General features: G+C 40.9%; 1 protein-coding gene and 1 long non-coding RNA gene across 5 annotated transcripts in view; both read right to left on the minus strand.

The window, feature by feature from the left end:
- TULP3 (tubby like protein 3) overlaps positions 1–23,041 on the minus strand; it is a 43,928-nt gene that overhangs the window by 1,339 nt on the left and 19,548 nt on the right. The window contains exons 2-13 of one of the 4 annotated variants that reach the window (XM_008573049.1): positions 17,334–17,493; positions 16,494–16,670; positions 11,169–11,302; positions 10,474–10,671; positions 9,114–9,226; positions 7,996–8,110; positions 6,344–6,442; positions 5,771–5,942; positions 5,164–5,233; positions 4,643–4,784; positions 4,252–4,306; positions 71–125 (exon numbers count right to left, since the gene is read on the minus strand). In XM_008573049.1, the coding sequence (XP_008571271.1) occupies positions 4,781–4,784; positions 5,164–5,233; positions 5,771–5,942; positions 6,344–6,442; positions 7,996–8,110; positions 9,114–9,226; positions 10,474–10,671; positions 11,169–11,302; positions 16,494–16,670; positions 17,334–17,493 (1,242 nt within the window). In that variant the 3' untranslated portion in view covers positions 71–125; positions 4,252–4,306; positions 4,643–4,780. Of the gene's footprint in view, positions 1–70; positions 126–2,187; positions 2,229–4,251; positions 4,307–4,642; positions 4,785–5,163; positions 5,234–5,770; positions 5,943–6,087; positions 6,251–6,343; positions 6,443–7,995; positions 8,111–9,113; positions 9,227–10,473; positions 10,672–11,168; positions 11,303–16,493; positions 16,671–17,333; positions 17,494–23,041 lie in introns of those variants that run through there. The other 3 variants (XM_008573050.1, XM_008573051.1, XM_008573052.1) reach the window with 3 other exon arrangements.
- On the minus strand, positions 3,141–3,479 carry LOC103590750. The gene is made up of 2 exons (XR_550504.1): positions 3,397–3,479; positions 3,141–3,303 (listed from the first exon to the last, which is right to left on the minus strand). It is a non-coding gene; the product is annotated as an uncharacterized LOC103590750 (long non-coding RNA).

Below are 23,041 nucleotides of genomic sequence, written 5' to 3' on the forward strand. Positions count from 1 at the left end.
TGGGACTCACCAGGTTCTTAAAAAAAAAAAATTCAGACACAAAAAAAAACCGGTGAACTGGTAAAAAAAACATGATTTGCTGGGAGGTGCTAATAACCTGCAACACTTGGCAGAAATCTTATAATCTGTGAGGAAAAGTGACAAGGGCACAATCTATACCGATAACACAAGCTCTGGGGAGCTGGTAATATTTATGTCAGGAAGAAAGGCCAACGCTCTGCCCAACGAGGCTGCACAGCTCAAGAGTCAGCCAGCTGGTCCTCACCAAAGCCTCTCATGCCACTTCCCTTGATAATGACAATGACAACGTTCCTATATATAATATTCTCTTGCCTCTCACACTGTCTACAGCTGTGTGTGTCCCTCCACCCAAATGCACCCGTGGTGATAGACCTGCGGGAGGCACTTCTGGGTTGCAAATGAAGGCAACTATCAAATTACTCTCAGTCTTAACTAGACTAAGTCCCCTCTAGACTTTTGTTTTCAGCCTAAACTGAAATGAAGACGATCATGTCAAATTCTTACATAACTGATCCCAAATCTGGCCACAGGCAGTGCAACTGAGATTGGTGCCAGCCAACCTGCTCCGAGGGAAGACGAGGGAAGAGAGGATCTGGGACATCGGTGACTTCCACCCCACAGGGAGAACACACTGGCTCCAAGAAACAAATACCACACTTCCTCTGATAAAGAAAACAATCTAGACTGTTTCGCAGTATGCATAAGCTCCTCTTTTAAGGGGTGATGTAGCTGCCGTTGCCTTCCCCCATGGGGAAGCTGGGTGGGATGTCAGAATTAAGTCCCCTGTGTGGACTCTAAGCGATGACTGACCGGCTTTCCCAGTCCTAATGGTAGACAATACTCCAGAAACAAACCATCATTAGCAAAGCACATAAAGCTATCAACAGTGGACGTAGGGTAGGTGCCTCTTAGACACAGTCTGTAGGACTGTTGCTTCCTAGATATACCCATTTTCTGTTCATGATTTCATGACCGCAAGCCCATTCTGGGTATATCTAGGAGCTGGCAAACCACAGCCCACAGGCCTGCTGCCTGTTTCTGTACAGAACGTTTCACTGGACACACTCACACTTAGCCTTCACTGTCTGTGGCTGCTTCTGTACAAGAAAAGCAGAGCAAAGTAGCTAAGAGGGCGACTGGCCATTTACAGAAAAAGTTGGTAGTTGTCTGCCCTGGAGACTAAAGGCAATTTAGGGAACTGTCTCTCTCTAAAAAGGTCTTCAGAAAAAGAGACCCAATTATTTACCTATTAGTACCTGATTCTCCTGCAAGTTTCCAAGCACAGGAAATGTCACCCTTGAGGCACAGAATCTTCAGGCAATAACTTCAGGAGTCACCAGTATGCTCTGGACAAGAACTTCTCTGTGATTTAAACAATCTCTCACTCATGCTAAGCTGTGACCCCTGACAAAGTCTATGGAACCCAGAGGAGGAATGAGTGTGTGTGTGTATACATGTATGTATACGCAACATGCACATATATGTGTGCACAAACATACATATACACATATGATGGAGTTTGGATGTGTCGTCCCCTCCGAAACTCACGTGAAAATTTGATCCCCAGTGTGGCAGTGTTGGAAACTGATTGAGTCTTGGGGGCGGATCCCTCATGAATGGATTAATGCTCTCCCTGGGGGAAGGGAGATTATGAGTGATTTCTTGCTCTATTAGTTCCCGTGAGAGCTGGTTGCTTAATAGACTGGCACCTTCTCTCTCTCTCTCTCTCGCTTCCTCTTGCCATGTGATCTGCCTGTACCCACTGGCTCCCTGCCACTTTCCGCCATGAGGAGAAGCAGCCTGAGGCCCGTGCCAGATGCAGCTGTCCCAGAATCGTGAGCCAAATAAACCTCTGTTCTTTATAAATTACCCAGTCTCAGGTATTTCTGTTATAGCAACACAAACGGACTAATACACATACATGAACACATATACGTACATATATTCAGGGATCATTCCAAAAGGAGCAGACTGCTGCTCTTCAGGTAAGGCGAGGGCAAGGGCAACGGCGGCAATTGTCTACCCCCGAAAGCTCTGCAGGGAGAAGGCCCCGCCCTGTGCTTGCCTGTCCTCTCATTCACATGCCAGCTTGCTGTCAAAGCTAGAGAGCCCGATGGCAAAGGCTTGAAGTGCACACAGCGGGTAGTTGTAGTCCAGCGTGAAGACATCGTCGGCCACACGTCCAAACTGCATGACTATATAGTCAGCTAGGAGCAGAAAGAAATTAGGACATCAGAAGGTAACGTGGTTGTACTGGGGAAAAACCTATTTAAGATACAGAAAAAAGTCCTCCAAATAGGTCAGTTAATCATGAGGTCTCTTTAAAACATCCATCTACTTTAAGTATGAAAAGAGGCATTAACAAGAGTGTCTGCTAACCGTCAGCAGAGTTTCTATCACTAATCCTCTCACCTGGAGAGAATGGCAGACTAGTTCTGAGTAGCATGAAAGGGAAAGAGGACAGGAAACTCAAGGGTAGCTTGCTGGGAACAGTCCAAGCTCCAAGGGCTGCAGTTACCAGGAACCCTTTGTTGAGGGCTATTTGCGTTTGCTTCCCTGCCAGCCTTATCTAAGACTTCTCTGATTTGCCCTGGTAAATCTCTCACACTCCTCTCCACACCTCAACACAGTGACTTACAAGTTTTCTTCTAAAACTGTAGTTTTCTCTCCCCAAATAAATCATTTTTTTTCTAATAATTCCCTCCTGAATATACCTTCCTATCAACCATAGGAAATGTTCATTTCCCCATCTTGTAAGAACTTTCTTCTCCTGTTCCCATCCAGCCCCTCCTGTGGACTCACAGTCATTTCCGTGGACTATCTGAAAGTTCTTCACGGATGCCTGAGTGACCCGGCCATGGAAGTTGAGGACGTAGGACTGAATGTCGTCATTCCAGACTGGGGCCTTGTTGCGCAGTTCAATCAAGTTCTCCATGGTTTTGTTTTGCCATTTTGAGAGCAAGCTCTCATTGTCCTGTTCAAAGGGAAATCATTACTTTGTACTGAGACCGTAAGAACTCATTCATTCTCAACTCTGTGAAGTAAAAGACGGGGTAGAGGAATATTTTCTCCATTTCAGAAATGGTAAAACAGAAGCAAAGAATTAAAGCCAAAGACTAAGCCCGGCTTTTTTATTCTTATGCACTGCCCCGCATTTCTCTCTGCAGATGAAGCGGACTCAAGTCAACACTTCAGCAACAGCTCTGCAGCTGCACTCATCCTGAGGTTTCGGAGTGATGGCGCCCCTCAGGAAGAGTCTCAGCCATACTCCAGTTTGGGGTTCTGGAAGAATCAATACTTTTTTAGTACCTGTCTCTTTTGTATTGTATTATTGTCTTACAGAGTCCTTTGCTGATTAAATATGTTCTTACTTACATTTCGTGGCTGAAATGGGATCCGTTCGTGATTCATATTCATCCCTGGAATGATCACAGACATTTTCCTAGGGCCTTTGAATCCAAGCACGTTTGTTTCCTGGAATATAGGAAAATAAGGTAGAACTTGGAAACGGAAAGGAAAATGAGACCACACTCTGCTATAACATGAGACTTCTGGGCATGCAAAATGTTGACAATGTGCAGAGCACCAGGGATAGAGAATCAGAAAATGAAAGTAACACTGCGCCTCTCTGTAGAGTGTGACCACCTGCATTCAAAATAGATGCTGCTGGCTCGACACCTTACTTGTACTCTTTAGTCCTAAGTAGAATTTGAGACAACTGAAAAAACCATCCAAATTTGTCATCGTCAATAAGTGTTTATTTCCCAGGGAGGGCATGGCACTACACTTTTAATTAAACACGGCCTGCACCAGGAGGTTAAAAATTCAAATGCCTGTCAAGCCAGGGAGATTATATGAATATATATATAAGAACGTTAAATAGATGGACGTGTGTGTGTGTGCATGTATTCATATACATATATATGAAAGCCGCAGAAGAAAAATACATCATAAAGCNTCTGGGTATATCTAGGAGCTGGCAAACCACAGCCCACAGGCCTGCTGCCTGTTTCTGTACAGAACGTTTCACTGGACACACTCACACTTAGCCTTCACTGTCTGTGGCTGCTTCTGTACAAGAAAAGCAGAGCAAAGTAGCTAAGAGGGCGACTGGCCATTTACAGAAAAAGTTGGTAGTTGTCTGCCCTGGAGACTAAAGGCAATTTAGGGAACTGTCTCTCTCTAAAAAGGTCTTCAGAAAAAGAAACCCAATTATTTACCTATTAGTACCTGATTCTCCTGCAAGTTTCCAAGCACAGGAAATGTCACTCTTGAGGCATAGAATCTGTTGGGCAAAAACTTCAGGAGTCACCAATATGCTCTGGACAAGAACCTCTCTGTGATTTAAACAATCTCTCACTCATGCTAAGCTGTGACCCCTGACAAAGTCTATGGAACCCAGAGGAGGAATGAGTGTGTGTGTGTATACATGTATGTATACGCAACATGCACATATATGTGTGCACAAACATACATATACACATACATAAACACGTATACATACATATATTCAGGGATCATTCCAAAAGGAGCAGACTGTTGTCAGGCAAGGGCAAGGGCAACGGCGGCAATTGTCTACCCCCGAAAGCTCTGCAGGGAGAAAGCCCCGCCCTGTGCTTGCCTGTCCTCTCATTCACATGCCAGCTTGCTGCCAAAGCTAGAGAGCCCGATGGCAAAGGCTTGAAGTGCACACAGCGAGTAGTTGTAGTCCAGTGTGAAGACATCATCTGCCACACGTCCAAACTGCATGACTATATAGTCAGCTAGGAGCAGAAAGAAATTAGGACATCAGAAGTGAAAGAAAGTGAGCTGAGATGCCAGGTACCGTTGAAGCTTTTTTAAAGAAAGAAATCTGCCAGGCTGTACTCAAAATGCAGGACAGCCTGGGGCTCCCCTGAAAATGGGGGACAGCCCCAATAATGGGTTTGCGAGAGTTTGCACCCAAAAGCTAATAAATAGCTTTTGGGCGCGAAATGTACGGGGGGAGGGACCATTAGGTCGGTGTAAATGGGTGGAGAACTGCGCCAATGCAGAAGCTGGAAAGTTGTTTCTAAGTCAGGAGGCTTCTGGTAAAGGAAGATGGGAGGGGCTTGGTGTTGGAGTGGAAGACGAGGCCTGCAGCTAGTTTGTGCTGGTGCTTACTGTGTGCACAATGGCGCCGGCCACGTCCAAAATCCATCAAGACGGTAACGTGGTTGTACTGGGAAAAAACCTATTTAAGATACAGAAAAAAGTCCTCCAAATAGGTCAGTTAATCATGAGGTCTCTTTAAAACATCCATCTACTTTAAGTATGAAAAGAGGCATTAACAAGAGTGTCTGCTAACCGTCAGCAGAGTTTCTATCACTAATCCTCTCACCTGGAGAGAATGGCAGACTATTTCTGAGTAGCATGAAAGGGAAAGAGGACAGGAAACTCAAGGGTAGCTTGCTGGGAGCAGTCCAAGCTCCAAGGGCTGCAGTTACCAGGAACCCTTTGTTGAGGGCTATTTGCGTTTGCTTCCCTGCCAGCCTTATCTAAGACTTCTCTGATTTGCCCTGGTAAATCTCTCACACTCCTCTCCACACCTCAACACAGTGACTTACAAGTTTTCTTCTAAAACTGTAGTTTTCTCTCCCCAAATAAATCATTTTTTTTCTAATAATTCCCTCCTGAATATAACTTCCTATCAACTATAGGAAATGTTCATTTCCCCATCTTGTAAGAACTTTCTTCTCCTGTTCCCATCCAGCCCCTCCTGTGGACTCACAGTCATTTCCATGGACTATCTGAAAGTTCTTCACGGATGCCTGAGTGACCCGGCCATGGAAGTTGAGGACGTAGGACTGAATGTCGTCATTCCAGACTGGGGCCTTGTTGCGCAGTTCAATCAAGTTCTCCATGGTTTTGTTTTGCCATTTTGAGAGCAAGCTCTCATTGTCCTGTTCAAAGGGAAATCATTACTTTGTACTGAGACCGTAAGAACTCATTCATTCTCAACTCTGTGAAGTAAAAGACGGGGTAGAGGAATATTTTCTCCATTTCAGAAATGGTAAAACAGAAGCAAAGAATTAAAGCCAAAGACTAAGCCCGGCTTTTTTATTCTTATGCACTGCCCCGCATTTCTCTCTGCAGATGAAGCGGACTCAAGTCAACACTTCAGCAACAGCTCTGCAGCTGCACTCATCCTGAGGTTTCGGAGTGATGGCGCCCCTCAGGAAGAGTCTCAGCCATACTCCAGTTTGGGGTTCTGGAAGAATCAATACTTTTTTAGTACCTGTCTCTTTTGTATTGTATTATTGTCTTACAGAGTCCTTTGCTGATTAAATATGTTCTTACTTACATTTCGTGGCTGAAATGGGATCCGTTCGTGATTCATATTCATCCCTGGAATGATCACAGACATTTTCCTAGGGCCTTTGAATCCAAGCACGTTTGTTTCCTGGAATATAGGAAAATAAGGTAGAACTTGGAAACGGAAAGGAAAATGAGACCACACTCTGCTATAACATGAGACTTCTGGGCATGCAAAATGTTGACAATGTGCAGAGCACCAGGGATAGAGAATCAGAAAATGAAAGTAACACTGCGCCTCTCTGTAGAGTGTGACCACCTGCGTTCAAAATAGATGCTGCTGGCTCGACACCTTACTTGTACTCTTTAGTCCTAAGTAGAATTTGAGACAACTGAAAAACCATCCAAATTTGTCATCGTCAGTAAGTGTTTATTTCCCAGGGAGGGCATGGCACTACACTTTTAATTAAACACGGCCTGCACCAGGAGGTTAAAAATTCAAATGCCTGTCAAGCCAGGGAGATTATATGAATATATATATAAGAACGTTAAATAGATGGACGTGTGTGTGTGTGCATGTATTCATATACATATATATGAAAGCCGCAGAAGAAAAATACATCATAAAGCGTCAAGTCGAGTGGTTCTCAGGCACATAGATAAAATCTCATCAGAATCAAATGATGAGATCAAGTTAAAGAAAGTCGAGACTTTGGGATCAAGGCAACGACTGAGTGGTGTTGATTCCTTCTTGCTTTCTTTCACGTGTGCACCAGGCCCTGTGCTAGTGTGGATCCAGCAGTGAATAAGAGCTCACGAGAGAGGATAAGCTCATAGAGAAGGTTCACGTTGAGCAAGTAATAACAAGTACATGATGTGAGTTACATGCCATGGGGATACAGACAAAGGAATGTNAAGAGCTCACGAGAGAGGATAAGCTCATAGAGAAGGTTCACGTTGAGCAAGTAATAACAAGTACATGATGTGAGTTACATGCCATGGGGATACAGACAAAGGAATGTCAACCACATCTAGTGGTCGGGAAAGACTCCTCTTATGATGTCAGTAGTAGCTGATAAGGCCAAAGGCAAGGAAGGGGAAAAGGGAAGGCTCCAGGTGAGGAAAGATCAGGGTGGCTGGACAAAGGAACTGCAGGAGGGCTGTGGTGTCTAGAATGACAGAATGAGAGGGAAGAGTGCCACTAGAGGAGTCTGAAAGGAAATGCTAATGTGTTAGGGCTTTGTTCTGTATGCAGTAGGTAGCCATGAAAAGATCGGAAGCAGGAGAAGATGAACAGGACCAACTGCAGCCCTGTTTTAAGAGGATTTATTTGGCAGCAGTACAGAATGAACTAGATAGGAAAAGAGTAAAAGCAAAGAGATCAGTTTTAACTTATGGTAACCTCTGGTCAATGGATAGGAGGTAAGGAAGGTTTAAATTAAGTGCCATTAGGAAGAGAGAGGAGCAGGTAAGGCAAGAAATATCACAAAAGCAAAAAATAATTAAAGTTGGCAATGCATACATCATTAAAACTTGAATATATGGGGAAAATTATACCAGCAACAGAAAAAGGGATCATAAAAGTAGAAAGAGGCTTGGGAGGGAAGATTCTTAGTCCAGCTTTATTTACATGAAGCTTAAAGAGCTGGCAGGGCACCCAGGAGGTTAAGGCGAAGAATGCGTCATGAGGACAGCACTTACGTAGCAGATGGCAGCCAGCTCCTGCCGGATATGGGCCTTTTCTACCAGGCCCTGGGCCCTGACTGGGCTGACACCATGGTCATAAACTGTAAACTTGGTCCCCATGAAGTTGGATCTAGAATCAGAAGAAAAAGTCACCATGTTTGTTTGTGGGTTTTTTTGGCAGCTGGCTGGTACAGGGATCAAACCCTAGACCTCGGTGTTACCAGCATCATGCTCTTACCAACTGAGCTAAAAGGCCAGCCACTGAAAAAAGTCACCACGAAGATCTGTACTTTTTCTCTCATACAAACATAATCTAGGAGAGGTACGTCAGAGAACGGAAGCCTATGCGCCTGTTCTCCAAATGTCTAAACGTTCTTCATCACTTTTTCAAAGGTCTTCTCATTAAAACAAGGGACTTATATTTTCTTTTAACTCTTTTTTTAAGATTACAACATCAATACATACTAATTATTAACCCATAGTGCTCTCAGCCAATGAGGAGGCGGGGGCAGGGACGTGCACACTAGGAAATAAATTGCTTGTTATAGCCCTTTTCCATGTGCCTGCCCGTCAGACACCTGAACCTTGCAAGGCCATAATTAAAGTCTCGTTTCACTGTACCTTGTGTCTCTGTGTCCATCCTTTGGCCTTGGACAGGTGAGGGTGTTTCTCACAACATCATGGTCATAAACCGTAAACTTGGTCCCCATGAAGTTGGATCTAGAATCAGAAGAAAAAGTCACCATGTTTGTTTGTGGGTTTTTTTGGCAGCTGGCTGGTACAGGGATCAAACCCTAGACCTCGGTGTTACCAGCATCATGCTCTTACCAACTGAGCTAAAAGGCCAGCCATTGAAAAAGTCACCACGAAGATCTGTACTTTTTCTCTCATACAAACATAATCTAGGAGAGGTACGTGAGAGAACGGAAGCCTGTGCGCCTGTTCTCCAAATGTCTAAACGTTCTTCATCACTTTTCTAAAGGTCTCTCATTAAAACAAGGAAGGGACTTAGATTTTCTTTTAACTCTTTTTAAGATTACAACATCAATACATACTAATTATTAAAAAAAGCTATTGTTCTGAAACTACGTGAATAAAACAGAAATAGGACAGTGACATAAGGCTGCTGTCACCTGAGTTTGCCAATGTAACGTTCCCCTTCACGAGATAAATCTGTTGGGTCAGTGGAGATAATGTAGTTGGATGTTTTGCTCTTTTTCCGCTTTCTACCTGCAAGAAGAAATATCTGGAAAAGGAACAGTGTCAGTCAGAAATGAAGTCCAGAGCACCTGAGGGTCGTTCTACTTTTTCCTTCTGCAAATGTTCAGCAAGTGCCTATCATATGCCAACCTGTCAATCTTTGGGCCTTTATCCCTTTTTCCAACCCTCTTAACGCTTCTCAGAATTCACTATCAGGGTTTCCTTCCAACACAATTTTTCTAAATTTGCTAGCTTGATTCTCCGTATAATTATTTACAACTTTATCCTAAAACTTCCAGTAACTTTTAGAAAATTTCCCTCCAATGCCATAAGTAAGCGTCTCTCCAACTTTAGAAGAGACAGGATCCTGAACACCCTCCACCCTTCACTGTCACTGCTTTCCTAATGCTCCTTTTTGTGTTTTGTCGTTATTTTAAACCCCTGTGACTTCAATCATGTGAACACCATCACATTTGTGCATCCTTCCTAAATTCTACTAGACTCGGACAACAACAGACAAGCAGGACAGTGGCAGTGGCTAAGTGGGGGATTTGGAATCACACAAAAATGGGTTTGAATCTGGCTCTGCCACTTACTAGTGCAATTTTGGGCAAGTCAGTCACTCCCTCAGCCCCAGTTACCTCACCCATAAAGCAGAGATGAGAAATCCAACCTAACCAGGTTGTTACAAGGAGTACAGGTGATAATAAAACATTTAATACATGCCTGGTATGTTGTAAATGCTCAACAAATAGTGGTTACAGTAAGGATACCTACTATCATCTCATCTCTAGGCTCTTAAAATCATCCACTGAGACCTGGTATTAATATAAAAGACATTTTCATTAGCAAGTATTAAATTATCTCAAACTTATAAATTAGAATTTCGAGGGTGCAAAAGAAGACATTTAACTTGCATGTCCTTCTATATTTCCAATTCCCTAAAATTTGCTCTCCTTCTACACTGTCATGTTCTGCCATAATAAAAAGAAAACCAAACAACACCCAAAAAGTAAATAACGGGAGGGAGATAAAAATGACTACATTAGAATATTCCCTTCTATTTTCTTCCATTACAGATAAAACGCTTTTTCTTGGGGCAGTCGGGAGGGGTGGATCACGCCTGTCAGACTATGAGCTCTCCGAAGGCTATGAGAACACAGCACAATCTTCTTCCAGCTGCCTCGGTCTCACACCAGCGTTGTTTCCCTCTCACAAGGCCCATCAACATTCTATTCCTACAACGCTCTTTTCCTCTCTCTCAAGAGCTGTCCTAGGAATCAATTCTCATACCTTCTGATTTTCATCTTTTTCCAAGTGCATATAGTAGGTGGGGAAGAGACCCCGATCCATTCCTTTTTTATCCCTGGTTATCTGACACTTCACTGTGACACCTCGAGGGGCAGGACTAAACGCAAAGTCCTCTAAATTCTCCACTTCTCCCAGCTGGTTATCTGCCTGCTGGGCTGCAGTTCCAGAAGCTCCTGTATCCTGAAAGGACAGCCAGGCATGAGCAATAGGAAGATGGGTCAGAAAATCTCATACTCTCTGTGAGAAACAACAGGAAAAAACTTACTGATTTACCCCTATGTCTTCAGTATTCTGACAAAATAAGGGGAAACTCTGAAAAGTTAAACAAGGATGTGAACATTGGGAGTAATGAAGGAGCCAAGCATGAAAAAGGGATATAGTCTCACAACAGCTGACCCGAGACAGAAGAAACCAGAGAGGTGACAAACTTTAAGTCTAAATTCAAGCTTAGGGCTGGCCGGTTGCTCAGTTGGTCAGAGCGTGGTGCTGATAACACCGAGGTCCTGGGTTTCATCCTTGTATCCGCCAGCACCAAAAAACAAACGAACAAAAAAACCAAATTCAAGCTTAAATCTTTTGAAAGAACTCCCCATGCAGTAATGGCATTTAAATACTGAAGACATGTTTAGGAAACAGTTAAAGTTATCTCCAAAGGAAGAAGTTTCAGAACCGCATACTGTGGTTGATTTGTGGCTGGAAGCAGAATTGGGTCTCCCTGTTTTTGAATATGGTGAACAGGATCTTAATTTTTTTCCTCCTTCTTCCTCACCATCAGTCTCCTCCTCATCGAAGTTCAAACAACCTGAGATACCTGGTAGAAAAGGAAGAACTATCAACAACTGCCAACACTGGTTCAAAGAAGAAAAACTCTGAAACAAAGATAATTTTAATTTTCTTGCTTAAAACATTCCTAACTATTCTTATAGTGGACCCCAAAAAGTAGATTTCTAAGCCCCTTTGTTGTAAACCTTGCTGCTTGCCTGTTTCAGAGAAGTTGCACGCTCGAGTTTCAAAAGCCCCTTAACCATATATCCTGCCACTGTAACCCCGCTTGGTGAAGCCCCTCACCTGTTTTACGAAGCCCCCCAGCTTGGTTGACTCTGCCTGGATACAGACAGGGCCAATAAAAGGCTTGCATGCCTGCTTGAGAAAACTATATAACCACAGCTCTCCCTGCATTCGGGGTCCCAGGATCTCAGAACGGGAGTTTACCTGGGTCCCACTGGACTTCCTGTCTTACTAGCATAATAAACTTCCTGACTCCGTCTTTCCGAGTGACTGGAATTGTTTCCTTGCCGAGTTCTTTCCATAACATTCTGACCCAACATACAGCTATTTTATACAAATTTTGACAGTTCCATCTCTTGTTTTTCCTTCTACTGTTGCCACCCTAATTTAGCTTTTTAAAACATGTGTCTATTGGGAAAACATATTTGCAAATCATATATCTGATATATATTTATATATATATAAATGATACAGTATATAAAGAACGCCTACAGCCCAACAGCAACAACAAAACAAGCTACTCAATTTAAAAATGGGAAAAAGACTTCAATAGACATTTCTCCAGAGAAGATATACAATGGCTAATAAGCACACGAAAACATGCTCAACATCGCTGGTCATTAGGGAAGTGCAAATCAAAACCACAATAAGATACCACTTCATACTCATTAGATGGCTGTTATTTTTTTAAAAATGGAAAACAACAAGTACTGGCTAAGATGTGGAGGAAGTGAGCCCTTGTGCATTGCTAGTGGCAATGTAACATTGTGCAGCTGCTGTGGAAAATGGTGCCGTGATTCCTAAAAAACTTAAACACAGATTTACCATACTCCAGCAGTTCCACTTCTGGATTTATACCCAAAAGCACTGAAAGCAGAACCTGAACAGATTCATTTGTAGACGGATGTTCACAGCAGCATTACTCACAATAGCCAAAAGGTGGAAACGACCCAAACGTCTGCAGCTGCTGAATGGATAAACCAGTGGTGGTGTATTCATGCGATGCAATATTACACATCCTTTAAAAGGGATGCAATTCTGATCCATGTCACAATATGGAGGAAACCTGAGGACATGATGCTAAGTGAAACAGGCCAGTCACAAAGGACAAACCTTGTATGATTCTACTTATATGAGGTACATAAAACAAGCAAACTCAGAGGGGCAGAAAGTAGAACAGAAGTTAGCAGGGGCTGGGGGCAGGGAGGAATGGGTACAAGTCTCTGAATGAGTACAAGTCTCTGGGACGATAAAAAGTGTCTGGAGATGAACGGTGGTGACGGCTGCAGAACACTGAGCAGGTGCTTAACACCACTGAATCGTACACTTTTATCCTCTTTTTCTTTTTGGCAGCTGGCCAGTACAGGGATTGAACCCTAGACCTTGGTATTATCAGCAACCACACTTTAAATCAACTGAACTAACCAGCCAGCCCTGAATCGTACATTTAAAAATGGTTAAAACGGTAAATTTTATGTTATGATATATATTTGACCATCATAAAAAAATACAACGATCCACTGTTCTCTATGCCAGTTATTTTTTTGTTTTTCTGCATTTTGTTAATCTCCAGTCTTGTTACCTAACTCCAGTTAGAAATGTTTGAAATACAACTACCTTGGATTTATGGAGTGCCTTTTACAGAAAATTTAAAACTATTAGATGAAAAACTATTTTTTCATTTTACCCTCACATTTATTTCAGTTACAGGAGATACTGGTGGTCTTATTTTTTGTTTTGTTTCTTGTTTGTTTATGGGATATTTAGTCTGCAGGGGAATACACATGTAAAATAAAGTGTGGTGTGTGTTATAAAAGTGTGGTGTTCAGACTTACACATGGGAGTATGAGGCTCAGGGAGAATAATTTCTGCAGGAGAAAGAGGCAGAGAACAACTTAAACTAAATTCTCTTTTCTCTTTTGTCCACAAGATGAAGTTATCACTCACGTAATAGTTGAAATAGCCCCCAAATCATGTATTACACGTAGATGTAACAACAGTGTGTCTTTGTCTTTTTTTCCAAATCACTCCCTGCCCACATTCAACCATTTCAGAAGAGAGAAAACTATGATTTATTTTACATGGTGCATAAATAAAATGGCATTAGCTTTACTCAAAGACACCCAAGAGTAAGACAAAGGCCAGTTAAACATCGATCTCAAGTGGAAAGATATGTCCACACAAAAACTTATATATGAATGTTCATAGCAACATTATTCATAATAGCCCAAAGTAGAAACAACCCAAATGTCCATCGACTGATAGATAAAATGTGGTGTACCCATATAACAAAATGTTATTTGATGATAAAAGGGAACGAAGTACTGATATGTGCTCCAACACAGATGAACCTTGAAAATATTACGCTACATAAAAGAAAGCATTCATAAAAGACTACATATTGTATGATTCTATTTATATGAAATATCCTGAATAGGCAAATCGACAGAGACAGAGTAAGGCTGGTGGTTGCCTGGGGCTCGGGGGTTGGCAGGAAATGGGAAGTGACTGCTGTGGGTACAGGGTTTCTTTTTGGGGTAATGAAAAAGTTTAAAGTGATTTTGATGATGGTTGCAGAACTTTGTGGATATACTAAAAACCAATGAATTGTTCACTTTAAATGCATGAATTGTATAATATGTGATTTATATCCCAAAAAGCTGTTATTAAAAAAAATTCTTTGGCTTGTAAAGGATATTTTTTTCTTCTGCTTTCTAAAGTATTAACTTTTTTTTTTTGGTAGCAAGAAGGCAGAAAATCTTGATGTCTCACTATCATATGGATATCTTCATTTAATACTATGTTTTCAAACGCTGTTTTTATACCGTGAACTCATTCATATGAGTACATGTCTTGACAGAGATCAAAGATTTCTCTCAAACTTTTAAGACAAGTAAATTGGATCCACTTAAGGGACATAATTTGCCAAACTGACACCTGTTAGAACTTAATAAATAGAGCACCTAGTGAGTTTTACAGTCAAGAGGTAAGTTGTTGAGAAATAGAAAGACACTGTTTTATCTGACACTGAAAGGCTGATTCTGAGAAAGAACAGAGCAGTATTTCAGAAGGCAGTGCAAAAGGAGACGACTTGGTGTTCACAGTCAGGAACAAAGAACTAGCCCAAGAGTCAGGAAATCTAGGCCTGCCACCATTCAGCTAGATGACTTGGAGGAAGTAATGTAGCTTTTGGTTAAACATGAAGTTCTCTTGCTCTGATTCCTCCTATCGGTCCAACCACATCCTTCACTCTCTTTTGTTGTAAAAACAGTGGTAGCAAAGTTATAGGGACGTACCATGGCCAGACAGGGAAATGAGGCAGAGAATTATAGACAGGGAAATAAGGCTGAAAAGAGTGAAGCTGTTTGTCCCCTTTCCCAGCCAGAGTGGCAGAGTCGAGGTTCGAAATCCAGCAAGCTAGTTCCGGGGCTCGGCTCTAATCCATTTCACTAGACCGCCTTTGCTACAGCCTGCACGCTGGTCATCCGTCCCGGTCTGCACAGACATCCCATGTTTGCTACACTTGGATGCCTTTGCACATGCTATGTGTTCTGCCAACATTTGCCACCTAACTTGCAGCGTGATGTAGGACAAATTACTAAGCCTCTCAAAGGACTAATTTTCTTATAATATATAAAACGGAGAGACAGATACTTATAAGCGTGTCAAAGGACTGCTACAAGTATAAAGTCGACGAGATTATAACTGTCAAGTGCCCAACTGCAACAGACATTGAAGGCGCCAGCCTCCGACTACTTCCCCAGCTGCACTCCTTGGCTCAGTGTCATCACCACCTCCTCCTGGTGCCTTTCCTGCCCCTTCTCATTGCCTGGGCAGAGTAATTCTCTTTCTCCCCTGCTGTGGACTCTCACACACACCACACTATACTGCCACTCCAGGTCAGACCACTCATCAAACCATCTCCTAACTAGCTTTCCTGCTTCCAGACTTGCCCGCCTCCAATCATACTTCATGGTGCAGGATGGTTTTTCTACAGCTAAAATGTGATCCTATCATTCTTCCACTTAAAATCCCTCTTAGGCTGCTATTACTCTTTAGATAAAGTCTAAATTCCTGACATGCCCTCTCAGGTCCTGTGTAATTAGAGCCCATTTATACCTCCAGGCTCATGTCTCTACATTCCCCCTTCCCACCCTATCAGCTCACACTCTGAGGTACGACTGCTCTGAACAGCCAGCTCCTCTTTCTGTGTCAAGCCCCAGCTTAGACACCACTTCCTCCACGGAGCCTTCCAAACTGAAGTCTGGGTTAGGTGCCTCTCCTGGTGCTGTCTTAGCACCTTGATTTTCCACCGAAAGCCTCCATTAGAATAAACACTACATGAAGGCAGGAAACATGAATACTATTATATCCTAAGTGCCTAGAATAATGCCTCATATACAGTATGTACTCAAAACTTACTTTCTAAATGAATCAGTATCTGAGTTTATTTGAATAGATATTCTACCATTCTGTGGCAGACTTTCCTGAAGCATATATCCCAGGACCTGGCAATGCCTACCTCATTATTGGGCTCCAATTTTCTCATCTAAAAAGCAGATGCTTGATCCCTTCTCAACTATAAAATTATTTCTCTAAATGTACAGGAATATTTATGGAAATGAGAACTCTAACTGGCAGAAGGTAGGCTCTAGATCACCATGAGCTACGAAATGGAGGCAGAATAGAGGTACTGAGTGGCACCGTTGTCAAGAGGGTGGGAACTGAAAACAAATTGTCAAAAAGAGAGAAATACTCATACAGTAGCTAATATTTTATATTTGATTTAATTATCTTATTTTTCTCAGGCAGTAATATAAATATTACTATTGTTGACAATGATCAATACTCAGATATCAAAGATGCTTAGTGCTCTAAGCCACATTAGGAGCAATACTGAGTGTAGACTGTTAACCGACAATAAAAGAAAGAAAAGGAAAAGATTACAAATGATTAAGAAGATAAATTGCCTTAAAATCATTACCAATTCTCACCATGTTTTTGGAGAATCTCCTGGAGATCTGGCTTGGAAGCAGTATCCAAAGTTTTTTCCTCATCCACATTCCCTTCAGTATTCTCTTCCGTAGCAGAAGAACCTACTGAGAGAACATGAAGTTTTGTTTCCAAATCTTGAGCATCTGGCTTCAGGAAGGCAGCTGGACCATCAATGCCTAGGGGCCAAAAGAAAAGGAAAAAAACAAAAAGATGAAGAAGAAGGAAGTATTATCTACTACTTAGCCAGTGCTTTTGGTATCTGTGATCAGAATTAAGAACAACCAAGACAAAAACACAAACAAACAACTACCAAACCATTTCACCTCTCCTCCTTCCTTAACATGCACAAGGACATCTGTTAAGAGAACAGTCCAGGGCTGGTGTTCATTTTAACATGCTCTGGTGCTGAAGTAGTATGTATCTGATACTGCACTTCAGAAACTTAAGAATGAGACCAGGAAGACAGAGCAGGTCCTCCACAGTACAGGTCCTATCCAAGCCAACAGCCTGAGCGGCTTGATTCAGAGACTCTTCATCCTACTGTTCCTTCTCCCCCTTGCCATCTCAAATGATCTTTAGAGCTACCTACTGGAAGAATGGATGCTCTCTACCTATTCTTGGCTTCATAATTAACACATGGACATGATCTTTATGGCATCTGTCACTGATTAGACCACTGCTTTTATTCACATTAAAGACCCAGAATGTGATTATGAAGGTTTATGAAGGTACTTAGTAAGAGGCTAATATTGTCCCTTTGGTCCATCTAAGAATCCTCCTGCCTTCTCCTAGGTTTGTGAAAACTACCCGGCAGGAAGTGATGCTGCCTAAATACACACCATGCAGGATGACATCGTTGTAAGGAGTAAGAAGTTCCACCAAAGGAGTTTGCTCCTCACTACCTCTTGGCTTTGACTGACGTACTCTGGCTTCTGGATTTGGCTGTACCATGAGTGGCTCAAGGCGCTTTTTTCTCTGCTTCTTCTCCAGCAGTGCTCTCTAGGGAAAAAATGTAATATTATACTCAGGAGAGTTATCACAAGACCTAGCCACTTCAAACATTTATAGTTTGTCAATGATCCTCATACAATCTCTTGCAAATTATTTTATCCCACTTAGGAAATGAGAAAACTGAGGCACAGAGAGGACCAAAGATTTATTCAATTCATTTAACAAATATTTATTGAGATACCAGACATATGAAAATCCAAGAAAATATGACACCACCAAAAGAATACAGTAATTCTCAAATACCAGACCCTATAGAGCAGGAAACTCTTGAAATGACTGAAAAGGAACTCCAAGCAACGATATTAAAGAAACTCACTGAGATACAAAAAAACTCAATTGGGCAACATAATGAAATGAGAAATAAAAATCCAGGATATGAAGGAGGAAATTTGCAAAGAGATTAACACCTTAAAAAAGAATGTTGCAGAATCATAGAATTGAAAGACTCACTTAAAATAAAAAACACAACCAATAGCTTAAGCAGCAGGCTAGAACAAGCAGAAGAAAGAACTACTGATCTTGAAGACAAGTCTTTTCAAAATAACCCAGGTGAACAAAAAAAAAAGAAAAAAAAAATTTTTTAAAATGAAGAAAATCTAAGAGAGCTAGCAGACAACCTTAAGTACACAACATTCAAATCATGGGTGTTCCAGAAGGATAGGAGAAAGAAAAAGTCATGGAAAACCTATTCACTGAAATAATAACAGAATACTTCCCAGGTATATGGAGAGACATAAACCTTCAGATCCAGGAGGCTCAGAGATCTCCAAACAGATTCAATTCAAAAAGATCCTCTCCAAGACATGTTATAGTCAAACTGGCAAAGCTCAAAGACAAAGAATCTATAAGAAGAGAAAAGCATCAGGTCACCTATAAGGGAGCCCCTATTAGACTGACAGCAAACTTCTTAACAGAAACTCTACAGGCCAAAAAAAAAAGGAATGGAATGATATGTTCAAAGACAAAGAGAGAATCTTAAAAGAAGTAAGAGAAAAGCATCAAGTCACCTACAAGGGAGCCTCTATCAGACTAAGAGCAAACTTCTCAACAGAAACTCTTCAGGCCAAAAGAAAATGGAACGATATGTTCAACATACTAAAAGAAAAAAAATGCCAGACAAGAATACTATACCCAGCCAGGCTATCTATCAGAAATAGTGTATTTTCCGGACAAACAAAAGCTGCAGGAATTCACCACCACACAACCACTACGACAAGAAATCCTCAAGGAAATCCTAAATCTGGAATCCAAAAAATGATAATCACTACCACAAATACACAAGAAAGAAAAAATGCCACTGCAGAACAAAAATGCAAACAAGAAAGAGAAAGAAACTAAATATTAGCACTACAAAAAGCCACAGTGACAATGTAATAATGCCCCTACTTTATTTCTGATTTTAGTAATTTCAGTCTTCTTTCTTTTTTCTTGGTCAGTCTAGATACAGGTCTGCAAATTTTGTTGCTCTTAAAAAAACAACAAAAACCCAAATATTTATTGAACACCTACAAAGACCTACTTAAAATCATACAGTGTATTTCTAGCCAAGCAGAAGCTATAACTCAGGAAATGCTTGTAAGCTATGGACTCAGAATAACTTGGAAACCACTACTAGATCATAAACTCCATAACATGAGGACTATGGCTGCCATGTGCACTGCTGAGGCCTCAATGACTTGGCACAGTGGCCATAACTAAGCATCACTGCTCAGTAGCCTGGCATATAGCAGGCATTCAGATAACATTTGTTGTTGAGGCCTTGCTGCTGCCGCCTGACTCCATCGCCAGCCCGGCTGAGCGCGTGCTGATCAGAGAGGTGCCCAGCTGGAGAAGTCCAAGATCCGTGGAGACCACACACCCTGCGGTGCCAGCACATGACCCAGCAGGTAGGCCTTGCCACCGCCACCCGATTCCATCCTCAGCCCAGCCGAGTGAGTGCTGATCAGAGAAGTGCCTCCCTGGAGAGGCTCAAGACCTGAGGCGACCATGCACCCGAGGCACTAGTGGGCAACCAAGCAGACACTGAGGCAGAAATACCAAATTGGCAGCACCAGCAGCATCCTAGGCAGACAATAGTGTCAAACCAGTGAACCGAGAAATCCCCTGCCACAATGACTAAACATCAAAGGAAAGATACCAGAAATATGAAAAATCAAGAAAGTACACCACCAAAGGGTAATAACTCTCAAGCTCTAGATCCTATAGAACAAGAAGCCCTTGAAATGTCTGATAAGGAATTTCAAGTGATAATTCTAAGGAAACTAAATGAGATACAAGAAAACTTAGCTAGGCAACATGATGAAATGAGGAAAGGTATACAGGACCTGAAAGAAGAAATGTACAAGGAAATCAATGCCCTGAAAAAGAATGTAGCAGAGCTTGCCGAAGAATTCATTCAATGAAATAAAAAACACAACAGATTTAACCAGCAGGCTTGCAGAAGCAGAAGTTAGAACTTCTGACCTTGAGGATGGGCTGTTTGAAATAACACAGGCAGACAAAAAAAAAAAAAAAAAAGAAAGAAAGAAAGAAAAAGAGAAAAAACAATTAAAAACATTGAAGAAAATCTAAGAGATATCAGACAACCTTAAGCACTCTAATATCCGAGTCATGGGTATTCTAGAAGGGGAGGAAAAAGGAAATTGCATTGAAAACATATTCAACAAGATAGTGGCAGAAAACTTCCCAGGTAAAGGAAAAGACACATATCTTCAGATTCAGGAAGCTCATAGATCCCCAAACATATTCAACCCAAAAAGGTCTTCTCCAAGACATGTTATAGTAAAATGGGCAAAACTCAAAGACAAAGAGAGAATCTTAAAAACTGCAAGAGAGAAGCATCAAGTCACCTATAAGGGAGCCCCAATCAGACTAACATCAGACTTCTCATCACAAACCCTAAAAGCCAGAAAAGAATGGGCTGCTATATTCAAAATACTAAAAGACAGAGATTACCAGCCAAGAATACTCTACCCCGCAAGTCTATCCTTCCAAAATGAAGGGCAAACAGTATATTTCTCAGACAAACAAAAACTGTAAGAGTTCACTACCACACAACCAATCTTGCAAGAAATTCTCAAGGGAGTACCGGGTTTGGTACCTGAAAAATAACTACCACTGCCATAAAAACCAAAGAAAAATCAAAACCCAATAGTAAAATACAAATGGCAACAATGAAGAGAAAAAAAAAAGTTTATCTACAATCCAAGGAACCAACAAATACTGAAAACAAACAGTAAATCAGAAAGAAAGGAAAAAAGACACTTGAGATATCCAAACAAAAATCAATAAAATGCTAGAAGTAAATCAACACTTTTCAATAACAACTCTTAATGTAAAAGGATTAAATTCCCAATCAAAAGACACAGACTGGCTGACTGCATTATAAAGGAGGACCCAACTATATGCTGCCTTCAAGAGACCCACCTCAGCTATAAAGACATACATAGACTAAGAGTGAAAGGATGGTAAAAGATTTACCATGCAAACAGAAATGAAAAACGAACTGGAGTAGCTATTCTTATATCTGATAAAACAGACTTTAAACTAAAAACCATAAAAAGAGATAATGAGGGCCACTACATAATGATAAAAGAATTGATCCATCAAGAAGTCATAACAATCACAAACATATACACACCCAATGTCGGAGCAGCCAGATTTATAAAGCAAACCCTATTAGACCTAAAGAAGGAAGGAGATACTAATACCATAATAGCAGGGGACCTGAACACCCCACTATCAATATGGGACAGATCATCTAGGCAAAGAATCAGCAGAGAAACACAAGATCTAAACAACACTCTAGACCAACTGGACCTGGCAGATATCTACAGAACATTCCATCCAACAACCTCAGAATATTCATTCTTCTCATCAGCACATCGATCATTCTCCAGAACAGATCACATGTTAGGTCACAAATCAAATCACAACAAATTCAAAAAAACTGGAATTATCCCACGTATTTTTTCAGATCACAATGGATTAAAATTAGAAATCAATAAGAAACAAAGCTCTGAAAACTATGCAAACACATGGAAACTAAACAACATTCTACTTAATGACATGTGGGAACAAGAAGAAATTAAACAAGAAATCAAAAAATTTCTTGAAACTAATGAAAATAACAACATATCATACCAAAACCTGTGAGATTCTGCAAAAGCAGTATTAAGGGGAAAATTTAATGCATTAAATGTTTACTTCAGAAGAATAGAAAGATGGCAAATAAATAACCTAACACTTCACCTTAAAGGTCTAGAAAAACAAGAACAATCCAAACCTAAAGTTATTAGATGGAAAATGAAAACAATGATACATCATACCAAAACCTGTGGGATACTGCAAAAGCAGTATTAAGGGGGAAATTTATTGCATTAAATGCTTACTTCAGAAAAATGGAAAGATGGCAAGTAAACAACCTAATACTTCACCTTAAAGAACTAGAAAAAAAAGAACAATCCAAACCCAAAGTTAGCAGACAGAGAGAAATCATTAAGATCAGAGCAGAACTTAATGAAATTGAAACCCCAAAAATGATACAAAAGATCAAGGAATCAAAAAGATGGTTTTCTGAAAAGATAAATAAAACTGACAAACCATTAGCATAGCTAACTAAAAAAAGAAGAGAAGATCCAAATAAAAAAAATTAGAAATGAAAAAGGTGATATTACAACTGATACATCTGAAATACAAGGAATCATTCGAGACTACAATAAACAACTATATGCCAACAAATTTGAAAATCTGGAGGAAACGGATAAATTTCGGGACACACACAAGCTACCAAAACTGAGCCAAGAAGATGCAGAAAATCTGAACAGACCAATAACAATAAAAGAGATTGACGCTGTTATCAGAAAGCTCCCAACAAAGAAAAGCCCATGACCAGCACAGAAGGACCATATGATCATCTCTATAGATGCTGAAAAAGCATTTGATAAAATTCAACACTCATTCATGATAAAGACTCTCTATAAGTTATATATAGATGGAAAGTATCTCAACATAATTAAAGCCATATATGATAAACCCACTGACAATATCATCTTGAATGGGGAAAGCTGAAAGCTTTTCCTTTAAGAACAGGAACTAGACGAAGATGCCTACTCTCACCACTCCTATTCAACATAGTGTTGGAAGTACTAGCCAGAGCAATCAGAGAAGAGAAGGAAATAAAGGGCATCCATATTGGAAAAGATGAAGTCAAACTGTACTTCTTTGCAGATGACATGATCCTATATATTGAAAAGCCTAAAGTCTCCACAAAAAAACTCTTGGAGTTAATAAATGATTTCAACACAGTAGCAGGATACAAAATCAGCACACAAAAATCAGTAGCATTTCTATTCTGCAATAGTGAACATGCAGAAAGAGAAATCAAGAAAGCCTGCCCATTTACAATAGCCACCAAAAAAATAAAATCCTTAGGAATTGAGTTAACCAAGGATGTGAAAAATCTCTATAATGAGAACTACAAACCACTCCTGAGAGAAATTAGAGAGGATACAAGAAGATGGAAAGATATCCCATG

Source organism: Galeopterus variegatus, unplaced genomic scaffold, assembly GCF_000696425.1.
Source record: "Galeopterus variegatus unplaced genomic scaffold, G_variegatus-3.0.2 Scaffold869, whole genome shotgun sequence".
Lineage (NCBI taxonomy): Eukaryota > Metazoa > Chordata > Mammalia > Dermoptera > Cynocephalidae > Galeopterus > Galeopterus variegatus.